The sequence below is a fragment of the Lepidochelys olivacea genome (genome assembly GCF_965140295.1).
Source record: "Lepidochelys olivacea isolate rLepOli2 genome assembly, chromosome: 1".
Taxonomy (NCBI): Eukaryota; Metazoa; Chordata; order Testudines; family Cheloniidae; genus Lepidochelys; species Lepidochelys olivacea.
Window position 1 is genome coordinate 225,858,839 of NC_140411.1, and position 22,347 is coordinate 225,881,185.

General features: G+C 42.9%; 1 protein-coding gene across 1 annotated transcript in view; it reads right to left on the reverse strand.

Moving 5' to 3' along the window:
* Window positions 1–7,544, reverse strand: part of BORCS5 (BLOC-1 related complex subunit 5) — a 126,132-nt gene extending 118,588 nt beyond the window's left edge. Inside the window, exons 1-2 of the mRNA XM_084636717.1 lie at window positions 7,118–7,544; window positions 5,146–5,289 (exon numbers count right to left, since the gene is read on the reverse strand). Coding sequence (XP_084492843.1) covers window positions 5,146–5,289; window positions 7,118–7,175 — 202 coding nt within the window. The 5' untranslated portion in view covers window positions 7,176–7,544. The remainder of the gene's footprint in view (window positions 1–5,145; window positions 5,290–7,117) is intronic.
* Between the last annotated feature and the right edge of the window lie 14,803 nt (window positions 7,545–22,347).

The following is a 22,347-nucleotide window of genomic DNA, read 5'->3' on the forward strand; positions in this document are numbered from 1 at the left end:
GCCCATGCTGCTATACTTACTCCAGTTGACTGACTCATTAACTGCTTCATGTGACACACTTAAAACAAAACAAAAAAAGACAACCCACATCCCTTTTATTTTTGCTCAGTGTAGGAGGAACCAAGAAGGGTGAAGGGCACTAATATCTCTGCCACATGAGGTATATGGGTTTAGGTCTCTAGCTCTCCAGGCCGACAATGCATGAGTGTGAAACAGGGGCAGCAGCTTAGCTCCTAAAAAAGGCTATCTCAAGCATTCTCCTTCAACCTGATTCAGGAATGAGATCTTTGTAGTGGGGAATGCAGAGGGGAAAACAGTCATCTTGAATTGGCTTAACTCCCCAATGAAAATAAAGTCACATAGCCAATTAGAATACCTATGAGAGTAAAGGTGCTGAAGGTTATTTGTATTTTGTCAGCCAAGCACTCAAAGGAAATTTCTTGGAGTTTCCTTTAAGTAGTTTTGAAATGACATCATAGGTTCTAGGTAACATTAGTTACTTCCCAACAGCCTTTTATTTAGTATATATCTTAAGTTGTTGAAACACACACTGAAGAAATAAATCATATACACACACGCTAGTGTGTGAAATATAGAATACAATCTTGACCAATAGGGTGAGCACTCTACTTCTGGAGCAATGCTTCCCTTTTCCACGTTGGTTTTTCAGCTGCAATCATTGAATCAAAACCCCCAGCAGTGCCTGCAGAGCTCTTGACACTAAAAAGACTTAATATGCTAATGAAGATGGATGAATATGTATAACTTCAAAGTGAATTTTGTGTGTTGGTGAAAGATGCAGGGTTAATAAACAATGGAAATGAAGCCTTCTGTTTATCCATAGCACAGGTACAATATGGGCAGTGCAAGTTTCCACACAGTACCCTGCCTCAATCCCCTTACCCAGAGGGATCACCCATCTCTGGGGCCTAGTGGCTAGTGTGGTCCCCATGCTGACTTGATGACCCGTCCAACAAGGATGGGAGTCAGTGTAATTTTTAATGTGAATACCTGCCCACTAGCCACTGAGAAGCCATTGTTAAATGACAATGACTTTCAGCCTCTTTTGTGAAACACTAATTTGGGGTGCATATCCCATAACTAATTCCAAAAACTCACACTAATCAGTTCCATTAACTTGATTGGGACCAGACATGTGAGTTAAGGGTTTGAAGAATCTGCCTTTGAAAGTGGCATAAAATTTAGGGAATGACCTTTATACTTTTATTTAGTGGCATTTATGGAAAAACTGAAAAAGAGAAATCATAAGGGTCTGTTAGTTAACTCTGAAAATGTCAGCCACTTTGAGGTGCCTTGTATTTCGTCCTATTTAAAATCCCACTTGCTACATATTGATAGTACATACTAAGCACGGAGACCAGTGAGCATTTAGGTGAGAATCACATGCAAGATCAGGTCAGGCAATGGCTAAGGGACAAATTCTGTGTTTGCAACTTCTAGAGACTTCAGTTTCCTGGGCTGTCGAACAGAACTTCGCTCTTGGGGACAGGGATTGTCTTTTTGTTCTGTGTTTGTACAGCACCTAGTACAGCAGGGTCCTGATCTGTGACTAGGGGTCTTCGGAGCTAGCAAAATACAAAGAGAGAATCATCTTTCACCAGCACTACATTCACACCAACAGAAGACAGAGTGCACCACATACTGGGTCAGCAAGGCAGTCTAGTTTCAACATGCTGCATTGCCATTTCAGAGATGCAAGTTCATGTCCCACTTCCTCCCCCCTCGGCTGGCAGCACTGAAGTGTATGTTCGGTCCCAGGAACAAGCACCTTGTGATGTTCTCCTGCAATTCCTATAAGTGCCTCAGAGGGGGTTTGTCTTGTACCTGAGGAAGCCATTTCCAGCTCTCCTCACAGAGGATGCCTACTGAAGACAAGAAGTTTGGTACTGCCAGTTTAAAGTATTAATACATACATTTAATCAACTGGTGCAACAGAAACTGATTTAAAATGGGAGTGGAGGGTAAATTGGGTGTGTTAAAAAAAGTCACAACTCAAAAATATATTTGAGAATGGCAAAGTGATTCCACAACAGAATTTAGAGAGCTATCGACACCTCAGGACAAAAACTGACAAGCATGCTACATAGAGACCACTCTGCTAACTGTGCAATAGATCACATTTTCTGTATTTTAATTCCCTATGTTTATTACTAGGGGTATTTGCATGCAAACAGGATCTCTGCCTCTTAAGAGTCCACTAGAGCTTGCTGCTCATTCCCCCCTTGAAATAATAACTGGCAATGTGCAAAATCCAAGTCTTCTCCTCAACAGCTTAATGGGAGTCACAAGGATAAAACGTTAGGATTTCAGGTGAGGATTAAGCAGCAGAAGCACGGCTGACAAGTGGAATCCTGGTTTTCCATGCAAATTTTCCTAGCAATTAAAGAAGATGGGGGAGGGGAGGAGGGGACATTAATCTCCCTGGACATTTCATAGAAACACACCTCATTTTATTTTTTATGTTGGAAGACTGAATGGTTAACAGCGTTCTCCAGAAAACAGCATCATGTTCAACATTCAAGAGAGGCCAGATGGTTTTCCTTGCAACAGATACATGGGTTGTTTTGTTTTGTTTTTTTTAAGGGGGCGGGGGGGAAAAAAAGGAAGAAGTAAAGATTTGCTGGCACAGAGAACCTATTGATGGATGTCAATTATACAGGACAAATTGTTCAAGGACTAGTCATCCAAGTACAATTATAACTTCTACAATGCACCAAGGTCAGCAAACCCAAAGGCAAATGGCAAAGGAGATACTGGCTGACTACATTAAGCATTTCTTAAATTTGTCTAAGATTTAATAAAAGTGGATTTTAATAAAACAATTAATTCCCAGTTTCCTTTTCTTCACTGATTTGAGCTAGGTTTCAAATCTGTTCTTCCCTCCATGTAAACTACACACACACACAGCGCAAGATTTTCCCAGGTGCATGCCAAATTGTAGTAATACTTAGCTCCTATACAGCACTTTTCATCATTAGTTCTCAAAGCGCATTGCAGAGGAGGTCAGGATCATTATCCCCATTTTACCCATGGGAAGTGACTTTCCAAAGTCACCCTGCAGGCTAGTCGCAGAACCATGAATAGAACCCAGGTCTCCCAAGTCCCAGTCCAGTGCCGTATCCTAAGTCATGCTGCTTTCAGTGATTTCAGTGCAAGAATCACACACATTTTGTTTTACAAATACAACACTTGGGCTGGAAAGACAGGATATAATTATTTATTCCATGCAATATAGTCTAGTTTGCAGCTCTGCCCAAGAGCCAGATGTCAGCATGACCTACATGGTCGAGCCAATTAAATGGCTAAAGACTTCCTAGCAAACTGTATAATTTATTTATTTATTTTTTAAGGGGAGGAAGGGGCTGGTCACCAGTGACCTAGTGTTCAGTTCTCTGCACGGTCTTATGTGGGATTCAGGTTCCATTTCCTCGTCTCTGGATTCTTGGACTGGCAAAGGTAGAGTGCACCAAACTGGTAACACTTCAGCCCTTTGATGACATTCTCCCACACCATTCAGCAACATTATAGCTAGTTATGAAGCAGTGCTGATAGGCTTTGAAGCAAGTCACAAACATGGATTATTTTGAGCACAGGGTCTCTTTTCTCTCCTGGGAATACCAATCCAAATGAAGTGTCCTCACTTATCCCTTTCCCTCACCTCCACCCATTTGCTTCCCCTGCTTGCCCACCTTACCTCCCTTTTGCTGGAAAGGATCCTTCCAAGGCCACTTCTGCTGCATTCATCCACTTGCCTCACCTCAAAGCATAACCATACAGAGCTCTAAGGAGCTTCCCCAGAACAGAAGCACTCCAGCACCGCAAAACTCAGAGCCTAGTCTATAACACTCTCAATCTCTATAGCAGGGGTGGCCACTTACTGACCCTCCAAGCCGCATACGACAATCTTCAGAAGTTCAAGAGCCAGGGTGCACCTACCAGGGCCTGGGGCTTCAGCCCAGCTGGTGGCACCTGCCGGGGCTCAGAGCTTCAGCCCCACTCCTGCTGAAGCCCCGAGCCCTGGCAGGCACGCCCCACGGGGCTGGAACCCCAAGACCCCCCCACCCCACTGGGCAGAAGCCAGAGGCACCATGTGGGGACAAGCCCCACCCCTCACATTTTTGCCAGGATTTGCTGGCCCCCTTGGTTACATGGTGCCACATGGCCCCCCTTCCTGAACGGCAGCTGCTGGAGCCGGCAAGCTGGGAGCTGCTGCAGCAGTGGGAGAGGCATGGCAAACAGCCGAGAGCTGGAGGGAGAGGCCACTAAGAGTAAGGGGGAGGGGGCATGACTCAAGCTGTTGGGGGGGGGCAAATCTTTAAATTGTGCCTCCCACTCCCTCCACGTAAGTCCGGTAGGCAGAGATTGAAGGAGTCGCGGGGGGGCAGAGGGGACTCCGCAAGTCGCACTTTAACTATAAAAGAGCTGCATATGGCTCATCCTAAGCCACGGTTTGGCCACCCCTGCTATATAGCATGCAGGCAACACCAAGGTAACAGACAGACATGGTGCTCCTATCAGCAACACACTCAGAAATGTGAAGTATCACTTTCATACAAAGTACCAGAAAAGCAACTGAGCAGCAAGGACAACGGAAGGGTCAGCTCAGAAAGGGGAATAGAACAAGCAAAAGAATAAGGATGGGGTGAAGGGAAGGAAGACGATGTGGTGGGAATAAAGGAAATGAACTGATACTAGGGGACACTATTATGTTCCATAGGCGCCAAAGGGTACTTTCTTTCTCTCTACCCATTTTCCAATAGCCTCCAATAACAAAAAGTCCAAAACAGTCTTAACGTACTCGGACCAGGCTGGGCAACCTAACAACTAAACCAGATCTCTAGATCTCTTGTAATCACAAAAGCGTGCCCCTGGCCTCTGGGAGAGGCAGAACTTCCAACATTCCCATTATGCCATTGCCCCGGCTCACCACTCCTCAGGATAGCAACAGCAGTTTAGGGCTTATGGGTGCAAGGCATAAAACATAGATTGGGGAAAGAAGGGAAGTGATTAGATCATCAGGAACCTGGACTCTGATAGAGATGGGGTTGTGTCCCCCACTGAGTTTCCTAAGGGGAAAAAGTGCCCAGGGGGGCAGGGGGAAGAGAACGGAAAATTCTCTCTTACCTGTCAAAAGGGGTTGGAAAGTTGGAATCTCTTGCAATTTTATCACATCAGGATCATTGCTTACGTTCCGCGAGGACTGTGTTCCCGGAGCCACCACCACAATGTCATCCATTTTAGCTCGTTGCTTGGCTGGAGAAGGAGATGCTGTGGGGAAAAAATAAGTAAATCAAACATTTAAATGAATAAGGCCGTACAGTGCTAACTCTGTCACTACTGATCTGCTTCATCCTTTGTCAAAAAATATGACTGTGGTGTGTGCACTCTGTCTATATTAAAGGTTTTCTATAGCAGACACCACTGGAGTACCTAGATGCCTCCCAGGTAAGTTAAATGGACTTCATAGTGCTCTTCTACTTTCACTGGTTATAAGAGGTTCTGCTTGATAGCATTATTCCAGGGTTTTTTAAAAGTCAATGGAATGCAGAATAAAGAATATTTGTTACTTAAAAGTAGATTGAGCTTTCAGAAAGTAACTGCTGTTGGCCATTTCAAACCTTCACTTAGACCCAGACATGCTGCACTTCTTAAAATTCTAGAGAGTGTCATTATAAATTTAAATTTGACCTAAAATTTTAATGTTATTAAAAACAAGCCAAAGAACAACAGAAATGTTTCCATTTAAAACAAAAAAAACAAAAACAAAAACCACCCCCACAAGACAGTTAGGGACTTAGTGAACATTTACAAAGTCAGTTTTACTTTTGTTCATGCCACTATCTAGAAAAATGTAAAAAAGTACATATAAAACACACACACACAGGCAAATACAGCATATTTATAGTTCTTTCATTTTTAATACTCTAAAGGGTTTTAGTAACACAAGTAAAGATATTTTTGACAACACATGATTTTGAAGGTGACACTATCCTATTACATTTAGGGTTTTTTAAAATCCTCAAAATATTTCCTGCTACAGTCACTTTCTGCAGTTAATTGGTTGTACATGGTGTTTCAGCTATTTGTTTTAAACTAATATTGTTACTCATTGTGATGAAAATTAAATAAAACAAACTCTGCTGAAGTCTCTTTCCACACCTTTCTCCAGAAACCTTGGCTGGGGCTAAAAGCTCCTCCATCCTCCCATGGCCATCTGATTAGCATGCAGCATAGCCCGAGAGAGCTGAAGTGTGCTAACAAGACACTCTGTGGCCATGTTGCCTGCCGTATTCCCCCACTCTCCTGAGACACATCTGCCAGTATACACAATATGATCATTAACATGCAGGGATGAAATTAGACAGATCTTTTTCTCCCTTTGTCACAAATTTCCTCTTCATTGTCCCTTCACTCGTTTCATCTTTTGCATGAATGTAATGCTGATCCTCACCTTCAAGGCTCTGAACAACATCTCTGTTTCTGTTCCCATCTCTTACTCTTAAGAGATATTTTAGTATTCTTCTGCCTTGCCACCCCTTGGGACCAAACAGTCTCCCACCTCTTGTATACAAATTACCCACCCCCTCATCATCCTGATCCCTCCATACACAGATGCCGCTTCACAATCGCCCACCTACAACAGGAATAAAAGGAAGAACTATAGCAACATATACAAGCTGCTTTCTGCGGTGTGGAGCGGGGGCACAACACACCCCTAAGGCTCCACCATCAAATGCTGTTTTCCCTTGCTATAGAAGTTGTGTCTTGTCCCCCTCACTACCCCTCTTGCTGTCAATTTGGTGCATTCCTGACACATGTATAAGCAGGGACTGTGCCATTTTAGTCTCCTGTAAAACATCATGCAAACACATATGGCTCAGTAAGACATATAATCATCCAGCTACGTATCAACAAGAGTACACAAAAATCCCTGCCACTCCTCAAACCAGCACCACCCAAATCGCCCCAGAAATCCAGACTGCACACAAGGGTTTATGCTGCTGCTGTCCCCTCCCGCATACCCCTGTGACTGGTGGGTTATGACTGGAGCAAAGGGGTGAGAGAGATGGGGGTGGGGGGACACAGAGAGACCGACCTGAACTGCTCAGGTCATTTGGCCGGTTCTCAGCTTCTGCACTTTGCTCAGCTCCCATGGTGGCCGCGGCTGTGCTGGAGGATTCCCCCTCGGACCTCTTCGCCGCTGCAAACACCCCACCCTCTCCTCTCCTTTGGGGGAAGCAAGGGCAGCAACCTGCCCTGGAAACCAAGCACCTGCCACTGCACTGAAAGCCAACCTGCCCCCCCCACCCCCACCCGCGGGCCCCAAACTGCTAGGGCCACGGGGCTCCCGCTGACTCGGGAGCAGGGGATGCAGCGCATACACAGCAGCTCAGCCCCAACACGCAAAAGAAAGCGTCCCGCCTGCTGCAGCTGCGGCTCCCGCAACCTCCCCTGTGCGTGACTCAATGTACGGAGTCTGCGGCGCGATGCCTTCCGGGTCCCAGCCGCCAGCCGGCCCGCTGAGAGGACGTTCCTGTTCCTGGGTCAGGGGGAGGCCTGGCCCATGCAGGAGATGGGCGGAGGCAGAGCCCGGTGGCTCGGTTTTAAAGGGCCCGCTGCACTGCCTCCCAACATACAGCGGTGTTATTAACCTTACCCCGGGCTGTTTTTTGTTGGGGGGGAGGGGGAGAGCTTATGAGCAGGAAAATAGTGATAACGAGCATCTCGCCTGCCAAAGGCGCTGAGCGAGAAAAGGGAAGGAGAAAGGGGAGAGGACTGGAAAAGGAAAATAAAGGAGCTTTTTAACCTGCTAACTAAAATGAGAAAGGAAAGACCTGGGGGAGCTGGAGTATACTGGAGTATTGCCCTGATCCTGCAGACATTTATGCATATGCTTCTTGGCTTCCTTGAGCCAAGATCAAGTGTAAGTTGGTTCTCGGCCTGTTAAAGACTATGGTCAAGTGTCTTGATGGGTTTGGTCTTTTGGCCCCGAGATGAAAACCTTGTCGGTGTCTCTTGGATCGTGAAGTGCAAACATTATCTTCTAAGCTCATATCTAAGGGTTTTATACTGCCACCACCCATCACCTTACTATCTGAGCACCATCTATGTGAAATAGATTAGCAAGAGCAAAGTCCCTGCTAGACTTCACAGCATCTTCCTTTGAGGGGGGAAAAAACCCTTCCTTGGGAGCGGGTTATTTGTTGGTTTATGTGGTCTGTTTGTTCATTTGGGGTCTGTTTCAGGAAGGATGAGTAGTAAAGGGTATTGGTTTTGTGACTGCCATTCTTGCTATATGGAAAGACTTTATCAAAGAGGAAGATTTTGAAATGTTTCCTAAAAATAGGAAGACTCTGGATTCATTTAATCTGGATGTTGATTCCATAGGCCTCCATGGGGTTACTCCTATGAGTAAATTTACACATGTGAGTATGCATTTACAGGATCAGAGCCTAAATCTCTCTCTTATGCCCCAAGCCCGGAAACACACGCTTAACTCCTAACCAGTCCCATCAATAGTAATCAAATTAAACACATGCATAAGTGATCAGGACCTTATGATGAATTTGTTATTAGTGTGTTTCAATGAAACATTTTAAACTCCTAACCAGTCCCATCAATAGTAGTCAAATTAAACACATGCATAAGTGATCAGGACCTTATGATGAATTTGTTATTAGTGTGTTTCAATAAAACATTTTAAATATCATTCAGTCATCATTTTAAATTGTCCCTCATTTCTGAAAAAAGAAAAGGAGTACTTGTGGCACCTTAGAGACTAACAAATTTATTTGAGCATAAGCTTTCGTGAGCTACAGCTCACTTCATCGGATGCATTTCTGAGAGAGCAATGAATATGCCCACGTGATTTTTCAGAAAAAAACTCTTAAGAGTAGCATTAATCCATGTGCAATTTGTCAGTGAGATGTATTTATTAATTTTTCAATGTATACAAACGTTTTTGGGGAAATCAGCTGCAAACATTTTTCTTATTTTAAAATCACTGGTGACAATGATGGAATTAGAGCCTAAATGTGTATCCTGAACATCTTAATAACTAACAAATAAATAGAAACTCACCTTCTTTTTCTGATTTTATATTTTTAATTCTTTTTGTTGACACTGTGAAATTTAGTACCCATCTCTTAAAAAACAAGTAACATCTTTCTGTGATAAATAACTAATCAGGTCCAACATGCAGGAAGCAGCACTCTATATTTATCATTGTGACAGGGCTGAGATAATAACAGCCAGATAGAAAGTTCATAGGAGGCTTAGGTTAAGCAAAATGAAAAAATCCTCTTTGAAGGTTTCAGGTTTATTGTTTTTGTATCTAGCACAATTAAAACAGCAACAAAACCCCCTCAGTGTCCCTGGACACATTCCCTTCATAAAACTTGCAAAACAGGACTATCTATAAACACAAAATAATATAAACAGACCAACTCTTCCATCTCCAGCATTCCCTGTGCTGGCTTCTAGCCAAGCCCATGCTTATCGTGAGTGTGAAGCCCAGCCTCTTTGTAAAGTTCTGAGTTTTATCTTAGCTCAGCAGCACCTAATTATTCCCCAGATGAGCATGCCTGGATCACTTCTCAGTCATAAACTGTAGGATTTGTCTACACAGCAAGTTACTGCACGGCAAGCCAGGATATGAATCTGCAGTGTGCCAGCGGACACTGCTACAGCACAATGAAAGTCCTGGTGTGCAGTTTCTGGGACTTTCATTGCACTGTCCGTGTGACAGGTATGGCAATTTCCTGCAATATCCTGGACAAACCTTACTGAATTAAGTTGATGTATCATTGTCCAGGGATATCATTGACGAGGGCCAGGGATTTTGTATAATTCCCAGGGAACAAGGGGGACCAGTGCTACTCCAGGAACTAAAAAGAATGACGGGGGACAGAGGCTAGGCAAGTTCATTAAGCTTATAACACCTCCAGAGAGGTACGCCCACCTGGAGAGAGGCTCACATATACTGATCAGACTGGATTCTCTGGAGACCAACAGACAAAGTAAGGATTTTTGGATAAATAGCCTGAGTTTAAACTGTTTCAGGGCCTTCTTTGTGGTCAAGCAAACCATCCAACCGGACATCTGATCCACGGGGGTCCCCAATCCTTAGGGAAGGGTTGGAAGGATTTGGCCCAGGCTGGGTGTTTGTTCTGAGCTGAAGCTGTCGTGAACTGGTGACCACAGGGAAACCCTGTATAGGGTTTGAAGACTGATGATCAGCAAGAGGTCTTGTCAGAGTGAGGGGGTGATCTCTGGTAAGCTTATTAGCCTCTGTGTCGGTTCTTTGATTAGTTTTAATATGTTGTTTCTTTAATGCTTTTACCTTAAGAATAAATGTTTTTGCTTAGAAAGAGCGGTGTGGTAGATTAACTATGATAATTACACTGTTTACTGTCTTTGCGGAATAAGTAAAACAGGAATGGTTAGGCAGCCTCACTTTGCTGGGGAATAACACAGTGAAGGCAGGGAACTGTTCAGCCTTATAATACCCTAGTTAGAAGGGAGAGAGATGCAGTTTTCCTCCCAAGAAAGGCAACTGCTGGGGAGCCAGACGTCTAGAGTGGTGCTGAACCACAGAAGAGGGATACCTTGGCTTGCTGCGCAGCAACTTGCCCTGTAGACAAGCCCATAGTGTTTTTGCAATCTAGTAATAATGTAACTGGTTTTACAGTGGAATCTGTAATTATGAATACAGTTTTTTTCTTAAGTAATTTTAAAGCCATATAATTCTTTGAGTAGGAAATCAAACAAACGATTGTTGGCGCAGTGCCATCCTTAGCAAAGTGATGATAATCATGAGTTCTGATCCTTCAAACACTTACCCATGTGCTTAAAAATAATCACATGTGATCTCATTGAGACTACTCATAGTGTGCAAAATTAAGCATGTGTGTAAATCTTTGGAAAATCAGGGCCTAATTAACATATGAGATAATGTAATGTAACATAATAGAGCTCAGGCAAATTCTTAAATTAGCTTGATTCAGTTTCGCACTTTTTATTTCTGTGAACTGTATAATTATTTTGTATTTATGGTGATCATGTTATAATAACCTTATTTGGGCAGAATATTGATTTTATTATAGATGAGACCTGTACATTAATTACAGGTAACATTAAGGATCTTTTTCTGCTTAATGCTTGTGTATATATGGATAGACATATCTCTCTCTCGTTAAACAGATAGTTTCCTTTAAATATAACAGTATGGTATTTCTCCTCTCCAAAATCCTACTCCTCTCTTTTCTTTTTTAATTTTAAAAATGTGATTTTTGAGATGTGTTATCATCACTCTAAATTTCAGGCTTTTGATTTACTAAATACTAGTATATGTGTTGAATATATGAGGGTTTGTACTTGAAAAAGGAAAGAAGTAATTAAAAATTTGTTCTTTGTAAGCTTTTTAAATAAAATAAACCTGTGTTCATACTTTAAAATATATTAGGTGTGCAAATTATTTTGGTTTTGTATTTTGCTAATAGTTTGGAGACGAGACAATTGCTCCTCAGCATCCTTTCAACTCCTGGCTAAGATAATGCTTTTGAAAGTACATATCCCTTTTTATATATCTACATATAGAATATACAGATCTGATATGTTTATTACCAAGAACCAAACAATTTAAAGGAACAAAGTCAAATATTCTCTTATGATATAGTTTTGATTTTATTTTTTCGCTCTCCCTATGAGAAGTTTGAAAATAATAAAAGGCAGTAGATGTGTGAGGATATGTAAACTGTTTACTTAAATCTTTAACCGGAAGGTACCCAGGAGGAACTGTGTAAGATTACAGACAGAAGCTCTACCATGAGGCAGAGACATCTAAGAAGCAGGTATTGTTGCCAACTCAAAGCATTCAAAAATCATGAGTTGGCCCCTCCCGAAATCATATTGGCTTAAAATTATGTGACTTAAAACAAATTATGAATCTGAGGTTCTTTTTCTTTGTCTTCTAGTACTTGAGCATTTAGGGTACACTCAGGTCATGTATTCAAACATTTCTTTCACAACAACTGACAATCTACTTGGCAGACTCAGTAAAAAGGGCAAGAATTGAACTGACTATGGAGATTAAACTATTCTCTTGCTCCTCCAGTTCATGGTTGGGGCATGTTAGAAAGACAGCAAAGGCAAATTTCCACTTTTGTCACATATGTTGTATGTATTCCATGCATTAATACAGGAATTTAGTCTATAGGTCTCTGTGTATATATACAGATCTCTATAAAATCAGTTCTGCCTCTACTAAAATATTTTTTGCTGTCTAACCCAAATCAGTTGCATTTTATTGAATCTGCCTGGCAATAGCCAGAAGGAGCTTTGAGGAGCTGGAGTCCTGCTCGTAATCTGACCTTGACATCTTGGCCAAGTACTTTTTGTAGTAGGGACTTAAACTAAATGCACTAAAAACAGTGTCATGTTATTTCCATCTCCCCAAATAGTTAGCTGGTCAACAGCTGCAGGTCCTTGTGTAAAAGTAGAGGTCAGGATGCTCCCTGTGGGTATGTTAATGGAATATATATTTTATCATCTGTAGATGATTCACTCATTTTTGATTCAGGTCAACTAATGACTAAACCACATTTCCATCTCATGGCTATTTGACGGCCCATTTAATGTGAAATGAGTCAGCAGGTTCGATCTAACTACTACATAGGTGTCCGCATAAAAGCCCATCGCTGGCTGTCTCAAAAAAAAAAAAAGGACAAGGATTGAATGGGCATAGAGGATATATTAGCCTTCCATCCATGACAAGGAATGCGGCACTTTAGTAAGGCAGCATGAGGCAGGTTGCATTGCTGCTGCCAGTGTTGCATTAATTCCATCCAAGGATCTCAAAGTGTGCTACACATATCAGGGAAGTAAGTAGCAATATCCTTATTTCATAGATGTGGAGACTGAGGTACAGAGAGGTTTACATTACTAGCTTTAAGTCCCACAGCAAGTCTCTAGCAGAAGCAAGACTAAACTGCAGATTTTCTGTTTTCCACTTTTCAGCTTTAACCATTTTAAAGGTCCAGGATGTAAAATCTGGGATTTAAACTACGTGTCAGTACCTCTTTGAACTCAAGGCTGCCTCTGAAAGGAAGACAAAATAGGGTACTGGTGAGGCAGAAATGTCTAGCAGTTTGTTAATAAAAATCCTAATGAAGAACTAAAAATTGGCCAGTCTTCTTAAGCAATGTTGCTCCTATGAAATAAAACAATTGCATGCTGTGGCATAATGTACAGGCTGTCTGCCTAGATTAGCTCATTCCTGGGATGGCGGACATAGGTATGTCTGCTTCCTGTCAAAAAACTTTGAAATCTTGGGGTCTTAATCACTGAGCTTCACCCTCTGTTTTGTTGATTGTACTGTAAATGTAATGGCAAGTCTACTCTGTCAGACTACAGTAAATCTACTGATGGGGGAAGGTGCAAACAAATCTGTTAGTCAGGTCTGGTCTACACTACAAAGTTAGGTTGGCTTAATTACATCACTCAGGGCTGTGAAAAATGTCATGCCCTGTGCAATGTAATTAAGATGACCTAAGTCCTGGTGTAAATACCGATGGAAGAATTCTTCCATCAACCTAGCTATTGCCTCCTGGACAAATGGATGTACTAGAGCGGTGGAAGATTCTCTTCTGTCACTGTAGTGTTGACATGACAGCACTAAAGCTGCGCCACTGTAGCATTTCTAATGTAGTCATACCTGGAGTGTACAGATTTCAGTCCTACTCAGCTGTCACATTCTGGGGTGCAGTCCAGACCAGTGAGGGCTGTGTCACTGCCTCCTCCACAACCTTGGGTGCCTCACAGTGCTTTGCTGTTGTAGCTCCCAACCAGGGCCATTCACAAACAGCCTAACACAGTGGTTTTCAACCTTTTTTCAATTGTGGACCCCTAAACATTTTCAAATGGAGTTGCAAACCCCTTTAGAAATTTTTGAGATAGTCTGTGGTCTCCCAGGGGTCTGCAGACCACAGGTTAAAAACCATTGGCCTAACAGCATGTAGGTCACACCCTGTGTATCTGTGTGTAACTGCAGCACTGTCCAGCAACTCTGACCTGTCAGCAGCACTCCAATCACACTCTGGCTTCCACCAGCCTTGGTTACAGCTTGCAAGAAGATGACCCCAACATACTCCCAGTCCCAAATTTTCCCAAAAACATGTGTTCTGCACTTCCCTGCCCTCTCCTGGACAGTTCAGATATTAAAGGTCCGTTGCTCCTGAATGCGTCAATATTCAACAGTTTGCTGCTTTAATTGGAATTACCAAACTGTTCAGTTTAAACACAACACTGAATTAGTTTAGATTAAAAAAATAAAACAAATGTATTTAACTACAAAGAGAGAGATTTTAAGTGAGTACAAGTATAAGGTATTAAAGTCTGAAGTGATTACAAGAAAAATAAAGATGAAACGCTTCCTAATAGCTAAAACTTAACAAGCTAGACTTGGTTCAAGGTAAAATCCTTACCATGGGTTCCCAGCAACATGGCTGACCAAATTCTCAGGTCAGGATCTCCCTCAAAGTCAAAGGGCTGGTTCCTTTGTCTCCTTAGATGAAAGAGAAAGAAAGAGAGAGAGAGAGAGAGAGAGATAACCTAGGGTGTTTTGCCCCTCACTTTTATAGTCCAGTCACCCATTTAAATGCATTTTCCTGAGGGTTACCCCTCATGGTGAAAGAAGTTCCATGTTGTTGTTTGCTAAAATGCAGATTGATCTGTTCCTGTCCCCGTTCTTTGCAAAAGAATGGTCACTTGACCAGTGATTGCCAATCAGCTTTGACACCTGGCTAGAGGCGTCGGCTTGTCCTTTGTCTTTGAGAAACCAGTTCCCCGTTCCCCAGACTTGTCTGGTAAACACATTGTACTCATAATTTCAGTTTATGTTCATAACTCTGAATATGCATTTTGTACATACATTACACAAGAATACCGACGATCAGTGTGTTGTTAGTTTTTAAATGATATCGCACGAGGCAGATGTTGCACATATTGTGTATGGAAAGAATACAGAGATGCTTGGGGGTCACACCAGCAGGTTGCATTTGCCCCACTGACCAATTAGCAGCCAGCTCACAAAGCAAGGTTTGCTCTAATTCTGGGCCAAATCCTGTCGTGTCTATGAGGTGCCCAGTGTCTTAAACTCCCATTGCATTACATACCTTGCAGGATTGAGCCCTTAGGCCCTTTTCCTGCAAGCTGGTCTGAGGAAGAGGGTGGGCCACATGAGTGGGGCTCTGTTTGCCACAGGATTCTGCCTATGTACAGCAGTTTTCAAGAGCAGGGCCCTTACCAAGCAGTAAACTGTGTAGGTAACACGCATTAATGAGGACAAAACTTACACTCCTCCTGGGCTTCTTCAGGGTGCTAGAGCTCTCCTAAAAAAAAAGGGGAGGGGAAGAAATCATTCCATATGGAAAACATTAATAGCGTCTGCACTGAGGCCATTCAAAATAGGTTGTCTACAGTTAGAATCCTATGTCCACATATAGGCACCTAAATAAGGCCCCAGTCCTGCAAACACTTATGCTTGCACTTAGCTGTCCTATGATTTCCCTGGGACTACTCCTGGTGCTAAAGTTAAGCACATGTGTAAGTGTTAATAGGATCAGGACCTTACGCTCTGATCCTGCAACCTGCTTTTCACAGGCAAAGGGGTCCAGCCGCACGGAGAAGTTTGCATAATGAGGGCTTCTGTGACATGGGGAACTGCTGCATGTGAGCATCTTTGAAAGCCATGCCATGGGGATTTAGTGATATCACCCTGTATCCGTCTTGTCTATCTAGATTGTAATCTCTTTGGCACGGAGACTGTCTACTATTCTGTGGTTGTACAGTAACTAGCACAATGAGGCCCCACTCTTGGTTGGCCCGTACACTCTACCATAATAAAGATGATTATTAATAGTAATAAAAAACACTGACATTTTTATATGATCATCACTTGTCATGATCATTCTAATATATATATGTATGTATATATGTTCTCAATACCATTTCCAACTAGTGCTGCTCAGTTCACCCCTCTTTTACATTGGTCAATGTGGCGTTCAGTTGAATGGATAAAATTCAGAATAACTTGTTTGATTTTTCTTTGTTATTTTCAAAGGTAGGGCACAGCATCTAGCTTTCAACAAGGGGAACCAAGAGGGCCCAGGGAATTATAGATCCATCAGCCTAACTTTGATACCCTGGAGAGATACTGTAATAAATTATTAAACAATCAGTTTGTAAGCACCTAGAGGATAATAGGGTTCTAAGGAATAGCCAGTATGGATTTGTCAAGAATAAATCATGCTGAACCAGCCTACTACACTTAGGAAAGAGAAACCAAATGCACAACTACAAAATGAGGAATGACCAGCCAAATGATAGCACTGCTGAAAAGTATCTGGGCGGAATAGTGGATCAGAAATTGAATATGAGTCAACAATGTGATACAGTTGGGAAAAAAGCTAATATTCTGTCACGCTATCTGGAGTGGTTCACGACCATGAATGCCAAGCTCAGGGTAGACAGTCAAAAGCAGGACATACACCTCAAACTGGTTGTATGTTCTGTAATTCGATTTCACCAACCCAGTAACAAATGTGAACTCCTGAAGTACTATAACAATCGTGCCATGGATTCACAGACAGTCCCCTTGGGCATTCCCGTCTATCTTGCCACCCAAATGAGCTGGATTTAGTTTATAGTGGTTCCCACATATCAAAGATCACAAAAGATTCAGGTTGCTTCCTGAGGGCTTCAGGTTGCTTCCAAGAGACCAGTCACTTACCCTAGGTCAATTTGTACCTCATATCTCACACCAAAGAGAATGCTTGTAGCCAGTACTATAGTAAACTAACTAAGAATATATTAACTAGGAAAAAGAAATGAGAGAATTATTTAAAGGTTAAAGGAGGCAACATATATATATATATATATATGAGTTACAGTCTGTGGTTCCAAAAGATGACAGAACTGTAGTATTAATTTGTCAGCACTGAATGTCTTTTAGGGCCAGCCCTTGACCCTGGGGATCTCTGCTTCTATTTCATAGCTCCAGCCCTGTGAGAGTCCAAACAGCAAAGAGATCAAGAATTTTCATGTCAGCTGTCTTTATTTTCTTCTTCCAGAATTCAAGCTGATGGGACCAGCTTCCTTGTACGTAGCACCTTCATGGGTGTGAGAGGGGCGTCAACCCAGTCTTTATATTGTGGTGTTTCACAATGGCCCACTTAGTTTTGATAGTCCTTGATGGGCAAGGGAACCACTTCCCCTGCCTTGGTTCACAAGTTAAGAGCAGGCATTTTTACAGTTATAAAGCAAAACTTACATATTACCTTATGGCAGCAGTTCTCAAACTTTGGGTCTGGACCTCAAAGTGCTGTTTTCATAGGGTTGCCAGGGCTGGCATTAGGCTTGCTGGAGCCAGGGGCCGAAGCCAAAGCCTGAGCCCCACTGTCTGGGGCCAAAGTTGAAGCCTGTGGGGCTCAGGCTTCAGCTTCATCCCTGGGCGGTAGAGCTCATGTTACAGGCCCTCCCACCCAGAGTTGAAGCCCTTTGGCTTTGGCCACCTGATACCCCTGGTGGGGGCTTGGGTGGGCCAAGGCTTCAGTCCCCCCTCCTGGGGTCATGTAGTAATTTTTGTCGTCAGAAGGGGCGTTGTGGTGCAATGAAGTTTGAAAACCCCTGCCTTATTGGATACAGACATTACAAGTAAGATTAATGTATGCAGCAATTTACAAGCATTTTACAGAGTCTAAACACTAAACACATGTTTATAAGTCAAACCCCTATCTTGAACAATACTAACATATAGGTGAGCACGTCTGGTTTCCAGCTATGAATTTATCAATGCTCGCTGACACCTACAGCCTTGACAAGAGCTGGCAGCATGTCTACCAGTGTCACACATGTCAACAGGAGTGTTATTTGTAAGACATGAGGTAATTGCCCTGCTCTACTTGGCACTGGAGAGGTCTTAGCTGGAGTGCTATGTCCAATTCTGAGAGGCACACTTTAGAAAAGATGTGCATAAATTGCAGTGAGTCCAGAGGAGAACAATGGCGATGAAAAGTTTAGAAAATGTGACCTATGAGGAAAGGTTAAAAACACCTGGGCATATTAATCTTGGGAACAGAAGACTGATAGGACAACCTGATAATGTCCAAGAATTTTAAAAGAGCTGGCTGAGGGGCTCAGAGACCATTAATGTTTATTTTCAATAAGTCTTGGAACACCGGGGAAGTTCTAGAAGATTAGAAGAAAGCTAATATTGTGCCAATATTTTGAAAGGGTAGACAGGATGATCTGAGTTATTATAGGCCTGCAAGTCTGACATCAATTGCAGGCAACATAATGGATCAGTTGTTATGGGACTTGATTAATAAAGCCTTATAGGAGGGTAATAAAATTAATGCCAATCAACATAGGTTTGTGTCTAACTAACTTGATACCTTTTTTGATGAGATTACAAGTTTGGTTAATAAAGATAATAATAAAAGGAGTACTTGTGGCACCTTAGAGACTAACCAATTTATTAGAGCATAAGCTTTCGTGAGCTACAGCTCACTTCCTCAGATGCATATCGTGGAAACTGCAGCAGGCTTTATATATACACAGAGAATATGAAACAATACCTCCTCCCACCCCACTGTCCTGCTGGTAATAGCTTATCTAAAGTGATCATCAGGTGGGCCATTTCCAGCACAAATCCAGGTTTTCTCACCCTCCACCCCCCACACACAAATTCACTCTCCTGCTGGTGATAGCCCATCCAAAGTGACAACTCTTTACACAATGTGCATGACAATCAAGTTGGGCTATTTCCTGCACAAATCCAGGTTTTCTCACATCCCCCCCACCCCCATACACACACAAACTCACTCTCCTGCTGGTAATAGCTCATCCAAACTGACCACTCTTCAAGTTTAAATCCAAGTTAAACCAAAACATCTGGGGGGGGGGGTTAGGAAAAAACAAGAGGAAACAGGCTACCTTGCATAATGACTTAGCCACTCCCAGTCTCTATTTAAGCCTAAATTAATAGTATCCAATTTGCAAATGAATTCCAATTCAGCAGTTTCTCGCTGGAGTCTGGATTTGAAGTTTTTTTGTTTTAAGATAGCGACCTTCATGTCTGTGATTGCGTGACCAGAGAGATTGAAGTGTTCTCCGACTGGTTTATGAATGTTATAATTCTTGACATCTGATTTGTGTCCATTTATTCTTTTACGTAGAGACTGTCCAGTTTGACCAATGTATATGGCAGAGGGGCATCACCTGATCAACATCGTCTACAGCAAACAGGGAAAGATTAAGAATGAGCTCTCAAAAATGGATACTCTCATAAAAAAACAACCTTCCACACAAGCTTCCTTGTGGCTGGATTTTATTAAAACTAGACAAGCCATTTACAACGCACACTTTGCTTCTCTACAAAAGAAAAAGGACACTAAACTTTCTAAACTACTACATGCTACAAGGGGCCACAGCAATGGTTCCCTCAACCCACCTAGCAATATTGTTAACCTATCCAACTATACTCTCAGCCCAGCAGAAGCAGCTGTTCTATCTCGGGGCCTCTCCTTCTGCCCCTCCACCCCCACGAACATGATTCAGTTCTGTGGTGACCTAGAATCCTATTTTCGACGTCTCCGACTCAAGGAATATTTCCAAAATACCTCTGAACAGCATACTAATCCACAGAGTTCTCCCTACCAACACTACAGAAAGAGGGATTCTAGGTGGACTCCTCCTGAAGGTCGAAACAGCAGACTGGACTTCTACATAGAGTGCTTCCGCCGACGTGCACGGGCTGAAATTGTGGAAAAGCAGCATCACTTGCCCCATAACCTCAGCCATGCGGAACGCAATGCCATCCACAGCCTCAGAAACAACTCTGACATCATAATCAAAAAGGCTGATAAAGGAGGTGCTGTTGTCATCATGAATAGGTCGGAATATGAACAAGAGGCTGCTCGGCAGCTCTCCAACATGAGTTTCTACAAGCCATTACCCTCTGATCCCACTGAGAGTTACCAAAAGCAACTACAGCATTTGCTCAAGAAACTTCCTGAAAAAGCACAAGATCAAATCCGCACAGACACACCCCTGGAACCCTGACCTGGGATATTCTATCTACTACCCAAGATCCATAAACCTGGAAATCCTGGGCGCCCCATCATCTCAGGCATTGGCACCCTGACAGCAGGATTGTCTGGCTATGTAGACTCCCTCCTCAGGCCCTACGCTACCAGCACTCCCAGCTACCTTCGAGACACCACTGACTTCCTGAGGAAACTTCAATCCATCGGTGATCTTCCTGATAACACCATCCTGGCCACTATGGATGTAGAAGCCCTCTACACCAACATTCCACACAAAGATGGACTACAAGCCGTCAAGAACACTATCCCCGATAATGTCACGGCTAACCTGGTAGCTGAACTTTGTGACTTTGTCCTTACCCATAACTACTTCACATTTGGGGACAATGTATACCTTCAGATCAGCGGCACTGCTATGGGTACCCGCATGGCCCCACAGTATGCCAACATTTTTATGGCTGATTTAGAACAACGCTTCCTCAGCTCTCGTCCCCTAAAGCCCCTACTCTACTTGCGCTATATTGATGACATCATCATCTGGACCCATGGAAAAGAAGCCCTTGACGAATTCCACCATGATTTCAACAATTTCCATCCCACCACCAACCTCAGCCTGGTCCAGTCCACACAAGAGATCCACTTCCTGGACACTACAGTGCTAATAAACAATGGTCACATAAACACCACCCTATACCGGAAACCTACTGACCGCTATTTCTACCTGCATGCCTCCAGCTTTCACCCTGACCACACCACACGATCCATCGTCTACAGCCAAGCTCTGCGATACAACCGCATTTGCTCCAACCCCTCAGACAGAGACAAACACCTACAAGATCTCTGTCAAGCTTTCTTACAACTACAATACCCACCTGCAGAAGTAAAGAAACAGATTGATAGAGCCAGAAGAGTTCCCAGAAGTTACCTACTACAGGACAGGCCTAACAAAGAAAATAACAGAACGCCACTAGCCGTCACCTTCAGCCCCCAACTAAAACCCCTCCAACGCATTATTAAGGATCTACAACCTATCCTAAAGGATGACCCAACACTCTCACAAATCTTGGGAGACAGGCCAGTCCTTGCCTACAGACAGCCCCGCAACCTGAAGCAAATACTCACCAACAACCACATGCCACACAACAGAACCACTAACCCAGGAACTTATCCTTGCAACAAAGCCCGTTGCCAATTGTGCCCACATATCTATTCAGGGGACACCATCACAGGGCCTAATAACATCAGCCACACTATCAGAGGCTCGTTCACCTGCACATCCACCAATGTGATATATGCCATCATGTGCCAGCAATGCCCCTCTGCCATATACATTGGTCAAACTGGACAGTCTCTACGTAAAAGAATAAATGGACACAAATCAGATGTCAAGAATTATAACATTCATAAACCAGTCGGAGAACACTTCAATCTCTCTGGTCACGCAATCACAGACATGAAGGTCGCTATCTTAAAACAAAAAAACTTCAAATCCAGACTCCAGCGAGAAACTGCTGAATTGGAATTCATTTGCAAATTGGATACTATTAATTTAGGCTTAAATAGAGACTGGGAGTGGCTAAGTCATTATGCAAGGTAGCCTGTTTCCTCTTGTTTTTTCCTAACCCCCCCCCCCCCAGATGTTCTGGTTTAACTTGGATTTAAACTTGAAGAGTGGTCAGTTTGGATGAGCTATTACCAGCAGGAGAGTGAGTTTGTGTGTGTATGGGGGTGGGGGGGATGTGAGAAAACCTGGATTTGTGCAGGAAATAGCCCAACTTGATTGTCATGCACATTGTGTAAAGAGTTGTCACTTTGGATGGGCTATCACCAGCAGGAAAGTGAATTTGTGTGGGGGTGTGGAGGGTGAGAAAACCTGGATTTGTGCTGGAAATGGCCCACCTGATGATCACTTTAGATAAGCTATTACCAGCAGGACAGTGGGGTGGGAGGAGGTATTGTTTCATATTCTCTGTGTATGTATAAAGCCTGCTGCAGTTTCCACGATATGCATCTGAGGAAGTGAGCTGTAGCTCACGAAAGCTTATGCTCTAATAAATTGGTTAGTCTCTAAGGTGCCACAAGTACTCCTTTTCTTTTTGCGAATACAGACTAACACGGCTGTTACTCTGAAAGATAATAATGTTGATGTTATATACTTAGACTTTTGTAAGGCATTTGGCTTGGTACCACATGACATTCTGATTAAAAATCTAGAAATATA